The 20370-nt window shown below is 37.4% G+C and overlaps 1 protein-coding gene across 31 annotated transcripts in view; it reads right to left on the bottom strand.

Annotated features, from left to right (window-relative positions):
- The window catches only part of CATSPERE (catsper channel auxiliary subunit epsilon), a 140138-nt gene that overhangs the window by 50371 nt on the left and 69397 nt on the right, over positions 1-20370 (bottom strand). For all 31 annotated transcript variants that reach the window (XM_081486821.1, XM_081486822.1, XM_081486814.1 and 28 more), the window contains 2 exons: positions 18394-18871; positions 7187-7629 (listed from right to left, as the gene is read on the bottom strand). In XM_081486821.1, coding sequence (XP_081342947.1) covers positions 7187-7629; positions 18394-18871 — 921 coding nt within the window. The remainder of the gene's footprint in view (positions 1-7186; positions 7630-18393; positions 18872-20370) is intronic.

Raw genomic sequence — 20370 nt, 5'->3', positions numbered from 1 at the left:
TATGGAAATAAATGACCAAAGCTGGAAAATATCTATAGTATAAAAGAAACTATAAATTTTGTAAGTGTGCTTTTAAAAAGAACAAGTAAAACTTCTAAAAACTAAAAATATAACAATCAAACGCATAGTATATAATTTTGGCATCAGACTAGGCATGACAAAAAGGGGAATAGTGAGGTGGAACATAGATCAGAAAAATTATAAGAATATATGCCAGAGACAGAAATGAATGAAAATAAAGAAGACAGTTAAAAACTCATAAGGAATAGATTGAGAAAATTTAACATATGTTTAATCAGTGTTAACAGAAAAAGAAAAGATAAAGAGGCACAGATAGTGTTTGACAAAATACCTGCTGAAGAGAATGATTGAGAGATTCAAGAGGCCCAGTAAATCCCAACAAGATAAAAGTAAAGAAACATATTTAGACACATCATGGTAAAAGTGCAGAAAGCAGAGAGTAAAATCTTAAAAGCTAGTAACTACAAGAAATGGCTATTCACCTCTAGGACTGGAATGGAGGGAACAGAGGAAGAAATTTGGGTTGTTACAAACTAGTAAGTTAGGTTAGGGGTTCCACAGACCTCGAACCCACACCTTGAAAGAGAGGTACTGCTAACCTGGTGTGGCATCTAACTTCTTGTGGTTACTAGCTCAGTAAAATCTCAGTTCCTTTTTTTTTTTTCTTTTCGTTTCTCTCATACACCCAGTTCTACTAATTCTTTTTATTAAATCACCTTTACTAAGACAATTGGTTTGTTTCTGTTTTCCTGGCTAGAGGCTTACGGATACAGGAGTAGTGTCAAGAAACCAACCCACAAAGATGGAATCCTGGGATTGATTTCATTGTGTCCTTGGCCTTGAACACAGTATTAAGTTCTTTGCTAAATGGGAAAGGGATTCTATTATTTCACAGTATGCAGAAACATTACAGTTCTTAGCTGACTGTTCCTTCCAGGGAACAGCACAGAGATAGTAGACTAAAATGCATCCCAAGTCCTTCTGTGAAAGAGGCTTATTAGCTTATTTCCATAGATGTGGCTTATGGGGCAGGCTTCTAATTAAACATCTAGGTACTGACTACAATTCTTTCCAGAGACTGGTGAGGCTAACAGGTGCACCAGTATTGCACTCTCCTTTTGCCCCACTCCAGGTTGTCAGTATCTCAGAGAAAGTAGCTATTAACACATCTGGTGCCCCAGCTTTTGTGTTGGCCACTCAGAGAACAGAGAACACATCCCTCAATAGTCTGGCTCTGTTGGCCAGCAGAGCTTGTTCTTACAGGTTTGATGGGATGGCAGCAAACAAAGAAACATTTGTCAACTGGCTATCAGCCTGAGGCTCAGCACTTAAGTAGCAGATGGAAATGCCAGCTCCCTGAAAGCAGTATATTTGCACAGTTTAAAATCTGTCCCCTGAGTGTCTGGCTTTGAATCAAATTGCATTTGGGTACTGAGATACTCTGCCCAACCCCCTTGAAAGACTGACAGGTCTTAGCACACCCTAAAATACTGAGAGCCACTAAGAATAAAGTAAGTGGCTTGGACGAAGCTTGAGAGACAACCAAGAGCTTGAGCAGGGTTGAATAGTAAGTTTCACCTCTTTCTAGATTGGAAGAAGTAGCTGTTTTATTTACTGCTTAAAAACTAACACAGAGAGTCAAGGAAAATGAAGAAGCAGAAATATTTCTAAATGAAAGAAAAAGATAACATCACAAAAAAAGGCCTTAATAAAATAGTAATAAGTAATTCATCTGATAGAGTTCAACATAACAGTCATAATAATGCTCACTGAGCTCAGAAGAAGAATGGATGAACAAAGTTGAGAATTTCAACAAAGAGACAGAAAATATAAGAATGTATCAAATAGAAGTCACAGAGCTGAAGAACACATTAACTAAACTGATACATACAATAGAAGAGTTCAACAGCAGAATAGGTGAAGTGGAAGAAAGGATGAGTGAACTCAAAAATGGCAGTAGAACTCACCAAATAAGAGCAGGAAAAAGCAAAGTGAAGATACTTAAAGGACTTATGGAACATTAGGTGGAGACCAACATTTGCATTATAGGGGACGAAGAAGGAGAAGTGAGAGAGAAAGGGGCTTAAAAACTGTTTGAAGAAATAATGACTGAAAAAAACTTTCTTAACTTGAGAGAGGAAACAGACATCCAGATCCAAAAAGTCCAGAGAATTCCAAATAAGATAAATTCCAAAAGACCCATACTAAGACACATCATAGTTAAATATCAAAAGTTAAAGACAAGGAGAAAGTTTAAAAAGCATCTTATTGTATACAAGGGAACCCCCATAAGACTACCAGAAGATTTTTCAGTAATAATTTTGCAGGACGGAAGAGAGTGGTATGATATATTCAAAATGCTAAAAGTAAAAAACTGCCTTTCAGAACTGAAGGAGATATAGTTTTTCAGACAAGCAAAAGCCAAAGGAGTTCATCATCACTACACTTTACTTAAAAGAAATATTAAAGAGACTTCTTAAGTTGAAATGAAAGAGTGCTATTCGTCAGAGGAAATATGAAAGTATAAACCCAACTGGCAAAGGTAAATATACAGTAAAATTCAGAACAGTCTAGTATGTGAATGTGATAATTAATCATGTACAAAGCTATATGAAAGTTAAAGACAAAAGTAGTAAAAATAACTATAATTGTTCACAGATACACAAGAGAAAAAGATGTAACTTGTGACATCAAAATGTAAAACACAGGAAGGGGTATAAAAATGTGGAGGTATACAAATGTAGAGCTTTAGACTATGATGAAATGTAAGTTGTTATCAACTTAAAATAGACTATTATAAGTTTTTGTATGTAAGCCACATAGTAACCACAAAGCAAAAACTTAAATGAGATACACAAAAGGTAAAGAGACATGAATTAAAGCAAACCACTAAAAAAGTTGTTAAACCAGAAAGGAAGAGATCAGAAAAAATGAAAGGAACACAGAATAACTACAAAAAAGTTAGGAACAGTTAAAAAAATGGCAGTAAGTACATACTTATCAATAACTAGTTAAAAGACACAGAATGGCTAAATGGGTGAAACAACCCATCTGTATGCAGAGGGCTTCCCAGGTGGCACGTGGTAAAGAACCCGCCTGCCACTGCAGGAGACATAAGAGACATGGGTTTGATCCCGGGGTTGGGAAGATCCTCTGGAGGAGGGTATGGCAACCCACTCCAATATTGCTGCCTGAAGAATCCCATGGACAGAGGAGCCTGGAGGACTATGGTCCACAGGGATGCAAAGAATAGGACATGACCGAAGCAACTTAGAATTAAAAAAAAAAAAACTGTATTCTGCTTATAAGAGACTCACTTCAGATGTAAAAAGACACACAGACTGAAATTGAAGAGATGGAAAAAGATATTTTATGCAAATGGAAATCAAAAGAAAAATGGGATAGCCATAATTATCAGATAAAACGTACTTTAAAAGAAAGACTATAATATAGACAAAGGAGGTCATTATATAATGATAAAAGATCAATCCAAAATGATATAATACTTATGCACCTAACATAGGAGCACCTAAATATATAGAGCAAATATAAACAGAGTTAAAATGAGAAATAGTAATACATAATAGCAGGTAACTTCAGTTCCCAACTTGAATCAATAGATAGATCATCCAGATGGAAAATCAATAAGGAAACATTGGCCTTAAACAACATCTTATACCGGAATGACTTAACAGACATATCAAGAATTCTTCTCCAAAGCACATGCAATATTCTCCAGGATAGATTATATATTAGGCCACAAAACAAGTCCTAATAAATTTAAGAAGATTTAAATCATATCCAGCATCTTTTCTGACCACATGATATGAAGCTAGAAATCAATTATAAGAAGAAAACTGGAAAATTCACAGATTTTGCTAAACAAACAATGGGTCAAAGGAGAAATAAAATTTTCTGAGACAAATGAAAATGGAAAGCAAACATATCATGGCATATGTTTGATATATCAACATATCAAAATTTATGGGATGCACCAGAGCAGTTCTAAGAGGAAAGCTCAGAGTGATAAATGGCCTACATTAAGAAATAAGAATTGTTAGCAAAAAATCTAATTTAATACCTCAAAGAATTAGAAAAAGAAGAATAAACAAAGCCCACGGTCAGTAGAAGGAAAGAAATAATGAAGGTCAGAGCAGAAATAGTGGAGACCAAAATGACAATAGAAAAGATCAATGAAAATAAGAGTTGATTTTTTAAAAGTATAATCAATATTGACAAACCTTTAGCTAGACTCACTGAGAAAAAAGAGAGAGGACTCAAACACATAAAAACAGATATGAAAGAGAAGACATTACAACTGATACTATAGACATAAGAAAGATCATAACATATTACTATGAACAATTACATGCCAACAGTTGGGCAACCTAGAAGAAATGGATAAATTCCTAGAAACTTGTAACCTACAAGACTGAATCACTAAGAAGTAGAAAATCCAAACAGACAAATTACTAGTGAGAAGATTGAATCAGTAAACAAAAACCTCCCCCCAAAATTCCATGACCAAAATGGCTTCACTAGTAAATTCTACCAATATTTATAGAAGAATCAATCCCAACCCTTTTCAAAATCTTCCACAAATATAGAGAGGGAACATTTCAGAACTAATTTTACAATGCCAGCATTACTCTGATACCAAAGCCAGATAAAGATACCACCAGAAAAGGATATCACGGGCCAATATTCCTGATGAACACAGATGCAAAAATTCTCAACAAAATTTAGGAAAATAAATTCATCAATACATTAAAAGGATTATATATCATGATCAAGTAGAATTTACTCCAGGAATGAACAGATGGTTCAACATGTACAAATCAGTCAATGTGATACAGCACATTAAAAAAAATGAAGGATAAAAATCATATGATTATCTCAATAGATGCAGAAAAAGCATTTGACAAGATTCACCATCCATTTATGATAAAAACTCTTAACAAAGTGTATATAGAGGAACAAACCTCAACATTATAAAGCCGATACATGATAACCCCATAGCTAACATCATACTCAATGGCAAAAAGCTGAAAGCTTTTCCTCTAAGATTGGTCCAAGTCTCACCACTTTTATTCAAGTTCTAGCTAGAGTAATTAGGCAAGAAAAACAAATAAAAGGCATCCAAATTAAAGTGGAAAAGATAAAACTGTCACTACTTGCAGATGACTTGATATTATAGCAATATGTAAAGAAGTCCTAAAGACCCCACCAAAAAGACAAATCAATATAGGTACAGAATTCATGATAAATATATAAAAATCTGGTGCATTTCTATACACTAATAAGGATCTGTCAGAAAGACAAATCAAGAAAATAATCCCAGGGCTTCCCTGGCGGTCAAGTGGTTAAGAATCGGACTTGCAATACCACGGACACTAGTTTGATCCCTGGTCCAGGAAGATCCCACATGCTATGGAGCAACTAAAGCCCATGAACCACAACTACTGAACTTGCATTCTAGAGTCTGCGAGCCACAACTACTGAGCCCATGCGCTGCAACTACTGAAGCCCACTTGCCTAGAGCCTATGCTCTGCAACAAGAGAAGCCACGGCAATGAGAAGCCCACTCATTGCAACCAGAGAGTAGAAGAAAGTAACGCCCACTCATCACAACTAGAGAATGCCCACATGTAGCTACGAAGACTCACCACAGCCAAAAAGTAAAATAAAATAAAAAAATAAGTCTTTAAAAAAAGAAAATAATTCCATTCACAGTTGCACCAGAAAGAATAAAGTACACAGGGATAAATTTAACCCAAGAGGAGGAGTCAAGATGGGCAGAATAGGAGAAGGTAGAATTCACATCTCCTCACAAGTGCATCAAGCATACATCTACAAATGGAAAAATTCTCACAAAGCACCTGCTGAATACTAGTGGAAGATCTTGGACACCTAAAAGGACAAGAAAGGTTCCCATGCAACTGGATAGGATGAAAGAAAGAAAAAAAGGAAAGAAAAGAGGAAATGGGAAGGGACCAGCACCCCTGGTGGGGAGCTGAAGGTGAGGAGAGGTTCCTGCCCCTCAAAGAAGCACCCTCCCAGTAGGGAAACCCACTGGGACAGAAAGGGACCTTTCGTGATCAGAGGGGAACACAACAACTGGTCTGTGGAAGGCAGAACAAAGTAAGAACTGTGCTCATGGTCCGTGCTGCTCCCCTGCACACCCCAGCCTGAGTTGTGTGTCTCCTGGTACAGAGCGGGGCTGGGTGCTGGAAAGCGGGGTTTGGAGAGCAGACCCAGGGAGGGGATAGCTGTTGGCTGTGAAGCAACATCTCCTGGAGTAAGGAGCTCCATACACTGGAAAGTTTGGGGGAAGAAGCCTGGTTCACCATAGGAGCAAGTGCCATTGTTGAGCGGTGCACAAAGGGCAGAGCCACCACTGCAAGGCCCTTTTCCACCCACCAGCCCCTTGCCTGTATGGGTATTTGGAGGGGCACCCATCTGAGCAGGCCTTGTGAATTGATTTGACAAATACAACTGTAGCCAAATGTAGGCCTTGAAAGGCCTTGTGGCTTCCATTTTCACCATTTTGGAACACTGTCCTCAGATTGCCATGTGAAGAAGCCAGGTCCAGCCTGGAGGATAGAGGGCGCATGGAACAGACACAAGTGCTCCAGCTGAGGCCTCTTATACTAACATGCCAGTGCTTGCACCAAATATTTGACATACAGATGAAGCCATCTTACATTATCCTGTCCCAGGCAAACCATCAGATGACCACAGCCTCATGAGTAAACCCAAGATGAAACTAGCTGAACTGCCCATCTACTCATAACCCAAATTATTGCCTCACCGAACTTGTTGTTCAAAGGCATTATGTTTATGGTGGTGTTACAGTGCAATAGATAGCAGACAGAACTCCACGAAACAGTCACATACTATTCTTTTTTAAAAAGGAAGTGAACAATACAATTGACAATAAAAGAGTTCTATAGGAATGTGCTTTTAAGTGGCAAAGAGGCCCTGGATATTGAAAGTAAAAATTGTCACTCAGAAGTTAATAAGTTATCATATCATTATTCATTAAAAACATACATATTTCTCAATATTTCAAAGCTAAACTTGAAGAGAAATTTGTTTTTTTAAAAATGTTAATATTATAATTTTACATTTATTAAAATCAAAGAATTTAAAAATATTAACTTACCGTGGTTTTACTGCAATATCCTAAGGCAACTTCATAGTGAATCTGATTTTTTATTTCTAATATTTTGGGGCCATATGATTCTACAACAATATACAGACCAATATTTTCTGGATAGACTATTTGGGCCCAAACTGACAGGTTTTGTCCCTTGTCCAAAAGGTAAGAAAAATGAAAAATATCATTATGAAATGCCATGTAGGGGCACTTTTCTTTTGTCTTGAAAGTTATACTTTGTGCTTCCAGTTTTAAGGGATATTCCTCTGGATATATTTTGCCATTTTCAAAAACATATATGAGATACATATGACCAGATGGTTTAAAGGAAATTAATGATTTTACTGTGCTATTTGTCCATAAATGTAGCTTTACTGCATCTTTGATTTTAATCTTGAAATAAAACATTACATTGTTTTCCATTTTTACCACAATATTTCCATAATAATCTGGAAAAAAAAAGAGAAAAGCTTTTGTTACTCTAAGTTAACATAAATCCATGCTGACGTGAACTGTAGCTTGCCAGGCTACTCTGTCCATGGGATTCTCCAGGCAAGAATGTTGGAATGGGTAGCCATTCCTTTCTCCAGGGGATTTTCACAACCCAGGGATCGAACCCGGGTCTCCCACACTGCAGGTAGATTCTTTACCACCTGAGTCACCAGGGAAGCCCCTACTTAACTGCACTATTAACCAAAATAATTTCTTTCATAATGACATTTATATACTTTGAGAAAATCAAGGTGTGCAGACACAAACCCATAACTTTACATGATGTTTGAGAGCTGCTCTCCCACTTCATAGCAGAGCATTTTGTTTTTCTGTGTACCTTTCTTCTTGCATTCACTGTATGACTTTTATAATCATATTAACATAGAAGAAAGAGCTTGAATTAGTGCATTAAATAATAATGAGGATAAGTATGACAGGAATGGTATTGTTAGGAAGTACTGTGATACGGTGGAGAAGGCAATGGCACCCCACTCCAGTACTCTTGCCTGGAAAATCCCATGGATGGAGGAGCCTGGTAGGATCCTGGGGACGAGGGGAGCCTGGTGGGCTGCTGTCTATGGGGTCGCACAAAGTTGGACACGACTGAAGCGACTTAGCAGCAGTAGCAGCATTGTGATATGGACCGAATTATGTCCCCTCAAAATGCCTGTGTTGAAGCCCTAACTCTCATTGTGACTGTATTTGAATGTAGAGGCTCTAATGAGGTAATTAAGGTTAAATGAGGTCAGAAGTATGGGGCCCTAATCCAGTATGACTGATGTCTTCATCAGGGGAGGAAGATACACTAGAGATCTCTTTCTCTCTCTGCTGGCACAAAAGAAAAAGGCTATGTGAGGACACAGTGAGAAGGTGAGCGCTGTCTCTAAGCCGGTCAGAAACCAACCTTGATGACATCTTGATCTTGAACTTCTAGCCTCCAGAATTGTGAAAAAATAAATTTCTATTGTTTAAGCCACCTGGTCTGTGGTATATTTCTATGGCAGCCATACTGTGTGCATGCTCAGTCGCTCAGTTGTGTCCACCTCTATGTGACCCCATGGACTTTAGCTCGCCACGCTCCTCTGTCCATGGAATTTTCCAGGCAAAATACTGGAGTGGGTTGCCATTTCCTCCTTCAGGGGATCTTCCTGGACCAGGGAACGAACCTGTGTCTCTGGCATCTCCTGCACTTGCAGGAAGGTTCTTTTTACCACTCAGCCACCTTAGGAAGCCCAGCAGCAATCGTAGGCTAATGCAGTTGGGATGAAGAAATGGTGGTAGTGAAGGAGCTAGCACCTTTTCAGGTTCACTCTACAAATAATTATAACTTAACTTAAAAATTAACTTTCTCCCCTTAATAGGGTATTATAACTAAGTTATACACATTCATAAAGAGTACATTTCTTAACCTCTTTGGTTCTATAACCATATCTATAAAATGAACAGGTGGACTAGTTGGTTTCATAGCTTTCTTTTCAGATAAGACACTCTGTGTACAGCTCCCAGGATTACACTTTCTTTAATTTTCAAAAACAACACTTAGAAAGGACTAGTTGAAAGGAGAAAGGTGAATAAAAGAGTTAGGGAGATTCAGAGTATTTTGTGCTTTTGCACCGTACATTTGTAATCTAAATAATTAAATGACATTTTCACAAATTGCCATAAATTATATTCTAATCAAACTCAAATCAGACATGCTGTTTTTTAGGATCAGAATATTATAGTAACAGTGTCAAGATACTCCCATTTTCCTGTCACGCTGCTCATTAAAACATTATTAAGTGAATTTTGGATTAAACATGAAGTCAAGATGAAAATTATAAATTATTTTTTAAAATAATGATAATAAGAACACTGTAATAAAAGTTTGCATAACTTTTATATAACACTCTATATAAAAGAATCATTAATGATAAAAGCAGAAATTAAGGAATTAAATAAAAAAGGATGTAGAGTTGATAAATAAAACAGTTCTTTTCAAAGGAAAGGCAAAAAAAAACAAAAAAGTTCTGAAAATAATAAATATCTTGCAAACCAGCAAGTAGGGACATAAACAATATTATAAATGAGCAAGAGAATACAAATACATATGTGTAAGAAACTTAAACATTAAAATGGGTTTTCTATGTAGAGGATCATGCCATCTGCAAACAGTGAGAGTTTTACTTCTTCTTTTCCAATCTGGATTGCTTTTATTTCTTTTTCTGCTCTGATTGCTGTGGCCAAAACTTCCAAAACTATGTTGAATAGTAGTGGTGAGAGTGGGCACCCTTGTCTTGTTCCTGACTTTAGGGGAAATGCTTTCAGTTTTTCACCATTTAGGATAATGTTTGCTGTGGGTTTGTCATATATAGCTTTTATAATGTTGAGGTATGTTCCTTCTATTCCTGCTTTCTGGAGGGTTTTTATCATAAATGGATGTTGAATTTTGTCAAAGGCTTTCTCTGCATCTATTGAAATAATTATATGGCTTTTATTTTTCAATTTGTTAATGTGGTGTATTACATTGATTGATTTGAGGATATTGAAGAATCCTTGCATCCCTGAGATAAAGCCTACTTGGTCATGATGTATGATCTTTTTAATATATTGTTGGATTCTGTTTGCTAGGATTTTGTTAAGGATTTTTACATCTATGTTCATCAGTGATATTGGCCTGTCGTTTTCTTTTTTGTGGCATCTTTGTCAGGTTTTGGTATTAGGGTGATGGTGGCCTCATAGAATAAGTTTGGAAGTTTACCTTCCTCTGCAATTTTCTCGAAGAGTTTGAGTAGGATAGGTGTTAGCTCTTCTCTAAATTTTTGGTAGAATTCAGCTGTGAAGCCATCTGGTCCTGGGCTTTTGTTTGTTGGAAGATTTCTGATTACAGTTTCAATTTCTGTGCTTGTGATGGGTCTGTTGAGATTTTCTATTTCTTCCTGGTTCAGTTTTGGAAAGTCATACTTTTCTAAGAATTTATCCATTTCTTCCAAGTTGTCCATTTTATTTGCATATAGTTGCTGATAATAGTCTCTTATGATCCTTTTTATTTCTGTGTTGTCAGTTGTGATCTCTCTGTTTTCATTTCTAATTTTGTTGATTTGATTCTTCTCCTTTTGTTTCTTGATGAGTCTGGCTAATGGCTTGTCAATTTTATTTATCTTCTCAAAGAACCAGCTTTTGGCTTTGTTGATTTTTGCTATGGTCTCTTTTGTTTCTTTTGCATTTATTTCTGCCCTAATTTTTAAGATTTCTTTCCTTCTACTAACCCTGGGGTTCTTCATTTCTTCCTTTTCTAGTTACTTTAGGTGTAGAGTTAGGTTATTTATTTGACTTTTTTCTTGTTTCTTGAGGTGAGCCTGTATTGCTGTGAATCTTCCCCTTAGCACTGCTTTTACCGTGTCCCATAGGTTTTGGGTTGTTGTGTTTTCATTTTCATTCGTTTCTAGGCATATTTTGATTTCTTTTTTGATTTCTTCTGTGATTTGTTGGTCATTCAGCAGTGTGTTGTTCAGCCTCCATATGTTGGAATTTTTAATAGTTTTTCTCCTGTAATTGACATCTAATCTTACTGCATTGTGGTCAGAAAAGATGCTTGGAATGATTTCAATTTTTTTGAATTTACCAAGACTAGATTTATGGCCCAGGATGTGATCTATTCTGGAGAAGGTTCCGTGTGCGCTGGAGAAAAAGGTGAAATTCATTGTTTTGGGGTGAAATGTCCTATAGATATCAATTAGGTCTAACTGGTCTATTGTATCATTTAAAGTTTGTGATCCTCTACATAGAAAACCCTAAAGACTCCACCAGAAAATTACGAGAGCTAATCAATGAATATAGTAAAGTTGCAGGATATAAAATTAACACACAGAAATCCTTTGCATTCTTATACACTAACAGTGAGAAAACAGAAAGAGAAATTAAGGGAACAATTCCATTCACCATCACAACAAAAAGAATAAAATACTTAGGACTGTATCTACCTAAAGAAACAAAAGACCTATATATAGAAAACTATAAAACACTGGTGAAAGAAATCAAAGAGGACACAAATAGATGGAGAAATATACCATGTTCATGGATCAGAAGAATCAATATAGTGAAAATGAGTATACTACCCAAAGCAATCTACAGATTCAATGCAATCCCTATCAAGCTACCAACAGTATTTTTCAGAGAACTAGAACAAATAATTTCACAATTTGTATGGAAATATAAAAAACCTCGAATAGCCAAAGCAATCTTGAGAAAGAAGAATGGAACTGGAGGAATCAACCTGCCTGACTTCAAGCTCTACTACAAAGCCACAGGCATCAAGACAGTATGGTACTGGCACAAGGACAGACATATAGATCAATGGAACAAAATAGAAAGCCCAGAGATAAATCCACACACCTATGGACACCTTATCTTCGACAAAGAAGGCAAGAATATACAATGGAGAAAAGACAATCTCTTTAACAAGTGGTGCTAGGAAAACTGGTCAACCACTTGTAAAAGAATGAAACTAGAACACTTCCTAACACCATACACAAAAATAAACTCAAAATGGATTAAAGATCTAAATGTAAGACCAGAAACTATAAAACTCCTAGAGGAAAACATAGGCAAAACACTCTCCAACATAAACCACAGCAGGATCCTCTATGATCCACCTCCCAGAATATTGGAAATAAAAGCAAAAATAAACAAATGGGGCCTCATTAAAATTAAAAGCTTTTGCACACAAAGGAAACTATAAGAAAGGTGAAAAGACAGCCTTCAGAATGGGAGAAAATAATAGCAAACGAAGCAACTGACAAAGAATTAATCTTAAAAATATACAAGCAACTCCTGCAGCTCAATTCCAGAAAATTAAATGACCCAATCAAAAAGTGGGCCAAAGAACTAAACAGACATTTCTCTAAAGAAGACATATAGATGGCTAACAAACACATGAAAAGATGCTCAACATCACTCATTATCAGAGAAATGCAAATCAAAACCACAGTGAGGTACCATTTCACTCCGGTCAGAATGGCTGCTATCCAAAAGTCTACAACCAATAAATGCTGGAGAGGGTGTGGAGAAAAGAGAACCCTCTTACACTGTTGGTGGGAGTGCAAACTAGTACAGCCACTATGGAGAACAGTGTGGAGATTCCTCAAAAAACTGGTAATAGAACTGCCATATGACCCAGCAATCCCACTGCTGGGCATACACACTGAGGAAACCAGAACTGAAAGAGACACATGTACCCCAATGTTCATCACAGCACTGTTTGTAATAGCCAGGACATGGAAACAGCCTATATGCCCATCAGCAGACGAATGGATAAGGAAGCTGTGGTACATATACACAATGGAATATTACTCAGCCATTAAAAAGAATACATTCGAATCAGTTCTAATGAGGTGGATGAAACTGGAGCCTATTATACAGAGTGAAGTAAGCCAGAAAGAAAAACACCAATACAGTATACTAACACATATATATGGAATTTAGTAAATCGGTAAAGATAACCCTGTATGCGAGACAGCAAAAGAGACACAGCTATATAGAACATGGGAGAGGGCGAGGGTGGGATGATATGGGAGAATGGCATGGAAGCATGTAAATTATCATATGGGAAACGAACTGCCAGTCCAGGTTCGAAGGATGATACAGGGTGCTCGGGGCTGGTGCACCGGGATGACCCAGAAGGATGGGATGGGGAGGGAGGTGGGAGGGGGGATCTGGAAGGGGAACACATGTACACCCATGGTGGATTCACGTCAATGTATGGCAAAACCAACACAATATTGTAAAGTTAAAAAATAGATAAATAAACTAATTTAAAAAAAACATTAAAATGGGAAGTCTTTGCCAATAAATACAAACATCTAAAATTGACTGAAGAGGAGATGAAATTTAACAGACCAATTAAAGAAAATAAAAATAATGAAGACATATAACATTCCTGATTGGGAGATATGGCAAATATGCGATCATCGATTCAGTACATATTTATTGAATGCTCAAGTATAGCTACACACCACTCTAGATGGTTGAGAGGACACATTAGTAAAAAACTAAAAGATTTTTTTCCTTTGTAGCTTACATTCCTTTAGGGAAGGCAACCAATAAACATAAAATAAGTAAATTATATAGTGTGTTAGGGGCTTTCCTGGTGGCTTATCGGTAAAGAATCTGCCTGCCAATGCAAAGGATGTGAATTCAACCCCTGGGTGGGGAAGATCCCCTGGAGAAGGAAATGGCAACGCACTCTAGTATTCTTGCCTGAGAAATCTCATAAACAGAGGAGCCTAGCGAGCTATAGTTCATAGTGTCACAAAGAGTCAGACACACAAACTTAGTGACTAAACACACACACTTAGTGTGTTAGGTGATTAAAGCTGCAGTAATCAAAACAATATAGATCTTGTGAAGACAGATGAGTGGAAGGGAATAGCCTAAAACTGAACTCACTTAACATGAGGAATAAATACATACTAAAACTGGCATTTCAGATCTGTGGGGCAAGCTTTGCTTAATAGAAGACTGATCTGAAGGCAATACCAGGTTTCAGAGGAAAAATAAGAAATAAAATTAGGTTTCTAACTTATACCAAATACAATAATATAGATGAATTAAAGATTGAAACATAAGAATTATAATGTTAAAATATTTTTAAAAATATTAAAAAATTTTATTTTAGGATTTATTTGGCTGCCTTGGGTCTTAGTTGCACATGGGATTTTCACTGAATCACGTAGGATCTTCCACTGCGGTGCACGGATGCTCTAGTTGCAGTGCATGGACTATCTAGTTGTGGTGCATGGGTTTAGTTGCTCCACAGCATGTGGGATCCCAGTTTCCGACAGGGATCGAACCTGTGTCCCCGCACTGCAAGGCAAATTCTTAACCACTGGATCACCAGGGAACCCCCAAAGTTAAATTATTAACAGAAAATATATGACAATATTTCTAATAATTGGAAAGTCCTTTCATATTATGACATTACCAGAGAAGTCACACATAAAAAAAAATACTTGGACTTAAACTTGAATTATGTCAATATCAAAGTGAAGAATATTCTTGGCAGTAGATATCCAAGGAACAGAAAACAGGCCAGTCTGGCTAGGTAACAGTGGACAAAGAGTCAAGTGATAGGAGACCACATCAGAGTCTAGGGCCAGATCTCATACTGTGTTTCAGGTTATGCTAAAGGTTTTAGATTTTATTCTGAGTGATGTAAGAAGCCAAATGAGGGTTTTAAGCAGAGGAATATGATTTTGCATACATTTTCAAAGGCTCACTCTAGCTGCTAGGTGTACCCTAACCTGGTTGATGATGGGGACACATGGATAAAAGATGAGAGACCACTTAAAAAACTCTTATACCTATGGGCTAGAGAGGATAGGGGCTTGGACTGGAGTGGGAATGGTGAAAAAAGGTTAGATTTTAGATATACTTTTTACACATAGCCAACAGGATTTGATAATTGCTTGCTATGGGATGTAAAAGGGGAGAATTCAAGGATGAGGTCAAGGTTTGTGGTTGGAAGAAAAGAGCTGTTTACTTGATAAGAGATGACAAGGGAAAAAGCAGGCTGCACTGTGGGTGAGGGACTCAAGGATTCAGTTTTGGATATGTTAGTCTGAGATGTCCACTAGTCATCTGAGTGAAAGTATCAAGAGGTAGTAAGAAATAGCAGTTTGGAGTTCAGGCTAGGGATCATGGCTGGAGGGCAAAGAATGAATGTAAATAGAGTTCAGAGGTACTTCTCCATTTAGGAATTAAGAAGATGAGAATGGAAAAGAGGTTGAGGCTGGTGAAGTAGGAGGAAGATCAAAAATACCGCCAAAAGTCTTTGGGAAAAGGTGTTTCAAGAAAAAGACCATGTTGAATTGTTTCAAATGCTGCTGCCAGATCACAAAAGATGACTGGAAAATTGGCCACTGGATTAACAAAGTGGGAGTCATCAAAACCCCAGAGAAGGGCAGTTTCTGAGAAAATTTGATTAGAGTGGATTCAAGAGAAAATGAGAGGAAAGAGGAGAAAGTGAAAGTAGGCAATTCTTCCTGGAGTTTTGCTGTAAATGGGAGTAGCAAAATTGAATGGTTGTGAGTTGAAGGGTGATATGGGGTCAAGAAAGATCAATTACAAATAACAGTGATACTTACTTTAAATGTCCCAGTTAATTTAACTTCTAGCTAGATTCCTTGAGGATCAAACTTTCTATTTCTTTGCATTTCATATAATGTTTAGTACACTACCTTAGGAATAATAACATGAAGAATAAATACTATGTTTTTTAATTTAATTAATTAATTATTTTTGGCTGTGCTGGGTCTTCGTTGCTGTGCTGACTTTTCTTTAGTTGTGGAGAGCAGGGGCTACTCTCTAGTTGTGGTGTGTGGGCTTCCCATTGATGTGGATCCTCTTGTTGTAGAGCACGGGTTCTAAGGCATGCAGGCTTCAGTAATTACGGCTCCTGGGCTCTAGAGCACAGGTGCAATAGTTGTGCATACAGGCTTAGTTGCTCCAAGGCACATGGGATCCTTCCTGATTAGGGATAGAACCCGTGTCTCCTGCATTGGCTGGTGGATTCTTTACCACTGAGCCACCAGGGAAGCCCAAGAATAACTACTATTAGTTGAAGGCTGACCACTTGCCAAGTATTATTCTAAGCATTTTATATACAACCCCTTATCTAGTCAATGTGACATTCCTATTAATATATTTTAGATTAGAAAACTGAGGTTTGGAAATGTTAAATGACATTTCTATGGACTTGAAAACAGATCGATTTAACTCTACAACACCTGTTACAGAATTCAGTTTAATTGAATTGTGTCCCCTCAAAAAAATTATGTTGAACTTCTAACTCCAAATGCTGCTTCAGAACATGACTATATTTGGAAACAGAGTCATTACCGACATAATTAGTTGAGATGAGATCATTCTGGGATACAGTTGGCCTTGGTGTCCTTATAACAAGATGGTGTATGAAGACAGGAAGAATGCTATGTGATGCCACAGGCAGTGACTGGAATGATGCAGCTGCGAGGAAGGAATGGCAAGGTTTGCCAGCCAGTCATAGAAGTTAGGAAAGAGTCCTTCAGATTTCAGAGGGAGTACAATAAACTGTGGAAAATTCTGAAAGAGATGGGAATACCAGACCACCTGACCTGTCTCTTGAGAAACCTGTATGCAGGTCAGGAAGCAACAGTGAACTGGACATGGAACAACAGACTGGTTCCAAATAGGGAAAGGAGTACGTCAAGGCTGTATATTGTCATCCTGCTTATTTAACTTATATGCAGAGTATATCATGAGAAACACTGGGCTGGATGAAGCACAAGCTGGAATCAAGATTGCCAGGAGAAATATCAATAACCTCAGACATGCAGATGACACCACCCTTATGGCAGAAAGCAAAGAAGAACTAAAGAGCCTCTTGATGAAAGTGAAAGATGAGAGTGAAAAAGTTGGCTTAAAGCTCAACATTCAGAAAACTAAGATCATGGCATCTAGTCCCATCACTTCACGGCAGACAGATGGGGAAACAATGGAAACAGTGGCTGACTTTATTTTTATGGACTCCAAAATCACTGCAGATGGTGATTGTAGCAATGAAATTAAAAGATGTTTACTCCTTGGAGGGAAAGTTTTGACCAACCTAGATAGCATATTAAAAAGCAGAGACATTACTTTGCCAACAAAGGTCCATCTAGTCAAGGCTATGGTTTTTCCAGTAGTCATGTATGGATGTGAGAGCTGGACTGTAAAGAAAGCTGAGCGCCAAAGAATTGATGCTTTTGAATTGTGGTGTTGGAGAAGACTCTTGAGAGTCCCTTGGACTGCAAGGAGATCCAACCAGTCCATCCTAAAGGAGATCAGTCCTGGGTGTTCATTGGAAGGTCTGATGTTGAAGCTGAAGCTCCAATACTTTGGCCACCTCATGCGAAGGGTTGACTCATTGGAAAAGACCCTAATTCTGGGTAGGATTGGGAGCAGGAGGAGAAGGGGACGACAGAGGATGAGATGGTTGGATGGCATCACCGACTCAATGGCCACGGGTTTGGGTGGACTTCAGGAGTTGGTGATGGACAGGGAGGCCTGGTGTGCTGCAGTTCATGGGGTCGCAAAGAGTCAGACACGACTGAGCGACTGGCCTGAACTGATGGCCCAGCCAACATTTTACATGTGGAATTCTAGCCTCTAGAACTGAGACAATAAATTTCTGTGGCTTTAAGTTTGTACCAGTTTGTGGTACTTTGTTATGGGAGCCCTAAGCCCTAGGAAGTGAATACAACCACACATCACCTCCTACACTGAAAACACGTATGTAAGTTGCATGTGTATCTGCTGATTGATCAAAATGAACCTCTGAATAAAGAACTTGAGTTTGCCATTTTGCTTTATGAGATCCTGAAAAAAAAGTGAAAGTGTTAGTCTCTTGGTTGTGTCCGACTCTTTCAGACCCCATGGACTGTAGCCCACCAGACTCTTCTGTATATGGAATTCTCCAGGCAAGAATATCAAAGTGGGTAGCCTGCATTGCAGGCAGATTCTTTACTATCTGAGCCATCAGGGAAGTCCCTTATGAGATTCTAGTTAACATTAATAGAATTTTAAAGATAACCATTTTTACATGGTAAAACATCTAAACATCTTTATCAAAAACACCAATATATTAATGCATTAAGATTGTACATCTTCATAAGGAAGGTATCTATGAAATCTAGAATAATTTTTTCCGATTGAAGATAACTTACCCATAAAAACATTATGAATAATGCTGTTTTGTGATAATCTTGATAGATTTCCAAATTCTGTAGTTGTTTGTAAAACTCCAGTATCTGTAAAATTATGATAATAATAGTAGATCCTATGTTTGTCCCATAGTAATAATTCTGGCATTGCTGAATATAAGAAATATGGAATTAAAAAAGTGTCAATAGTGACATCTAATGCAAAGTCTTGGAATACCCACTGTATTGTATCTTCATTGTATATCACTAGGTAAATTGTTTTGGAGGTGTTACATATAATGCAGTAATTTAATAACAAGGCAAGTTCCAAAGGGTGTCCTGTATACTCAACATTGTGTATAGTTAGAGTAGCAGTTGGTGACACATTTAGAAGTCCTTTCAGTTTCTCAGTAGTTACTATTTTAACAAATTTTAGAAGAGCATATCCAAGATAAACTTCATTTTCTGTCCAGATTGCCATGTTGCTTCTTCTTTTTTTATTCTGTGACAAAACAGAAAACAATTAGAAAATCTTTGATTTTAGAGAGGGTGCTAACAGTTCCTGTCTTCTATTTTGCAACATTTAAAAATAAAACACAGTAAATACTAAGGTTTAATTTGTACTGTATTTCTGAACAATACTTCAGACATAAAAGCTATACGGAAATATATTACACATAGGTATAAAAATAAATTATTCCAGTAACTTTATTCTTTTGTATACTTTTTCTATCAATAGAAATAATTAATTTAAATTCCCCTTTAAATCCTCAAAGAGCATTAGCCTTCTCTTTTCTTATGTATTTATCTACTCTGACCAAGAATGTCCCTTAGACTTTGATGTTTACTAAGGTCAAGAAATAAGGATAGTTCAAACATTATTTTTGGAATTCCAACTTCCTTTGTTAAAGAGAAGAGAGAACTTAAAACCTGAGACAAATTAGTACTACCCCTTGATGGACACTGTTAGAGGGGAAGACCATCGAGAGATGCTATGTCTGAGATTCAGTGGGTGTAATTTCATTTAGGGAGCCAAGTACCCCCTTCCCCCGTCTCCCCTCCCCCAACTGGTTCTAATTCTTAAAAATTTTTACTTAAAAAAAAAAAAAAAGATTTTTACTTAAAATGGAAGTTCTATGTCCATGACAATCAACAGAGTCTTTTGTGCATATCTTGTCTCCCAAAATAAATAAGTTTGTACATTTATTTAATGTACAAATATTTAGTCTATACTCAAACAGTATGTAGAAAGAAATCGAACTGATAACCAAAAAAAAAAAAAGAGTGAACATTTGGGGTAAAAGACATTTTACCACATGAAGATTCAATTTAAAACCTAGAACTTCTGTTGCTGAAAGTGAATGTGAAACAATTCTCAAGAAGAAAATAGATTAGAAACAAAATGATGAGCCCTTTATAGAAAAGACTCACAATTATTCTCACTATTCTGGGCAGAGGGATGGGAAAGGGAATTGGTCATAAACATGATAGATGGGAACTCCAGTGAGCTCCAGCCATGTACTGAGATTATACCTACCCCAAACTCTTTCTTATAGATCTTCACTTAGTGCTTGCGTATAGTAAGCCAAGGTCTTGGGGCAAGGCAGGAAAGTGGAGCAATCCCTCTTGGTCATAAACATGATAGATGGGAACTCCAGTGAGCTCCAGCCATGTACTGAGATTATACCTACCCCAAACTCTTTCTTATAGATCTTCACTTAGTGCTTGCGTATAGTAAGCCAAGGTCTTGGGGCAAGGCAGGAAAGTGGAGCAATCCCTCTGATGCATTCATGGCCTCTCCCAAATATAGAGCAGTAACCTTCTGAAGACAGGGAGGGGACAGGCACCAGGGCAGCAAAGTTGAGAGAAATCTCTCAGCATTCCGGATGCTCAGCTACCGTATACAGGAAGTGGTATAAGAGAGCTAAGACAAGCTCTCCCTCTGAGATAGACATGGTCTTCAATGAGAGTATAAAGCAGTCTCCATGCAAGGATTAGGGG

The sequence above is a fragment of the Giraffa tippelskirchi genome, chromosome 5, assembly GCF_054371585.1.
Source record: "Giraffa tippelskirchi isolate mGirTip1 chromosome 5, T2T-mGirTip1v1.2.pri, whole genome shotgun sequence".
NCBI lineage: Eukaryota > Metazoa > Chordata > Mammalia > Artiodactyla > Giraffidae > Giraffa > Giraffa tippelskirchi.
This window is presented reverse-complemented; position numbering and strand designations above follow the sequence as displayed.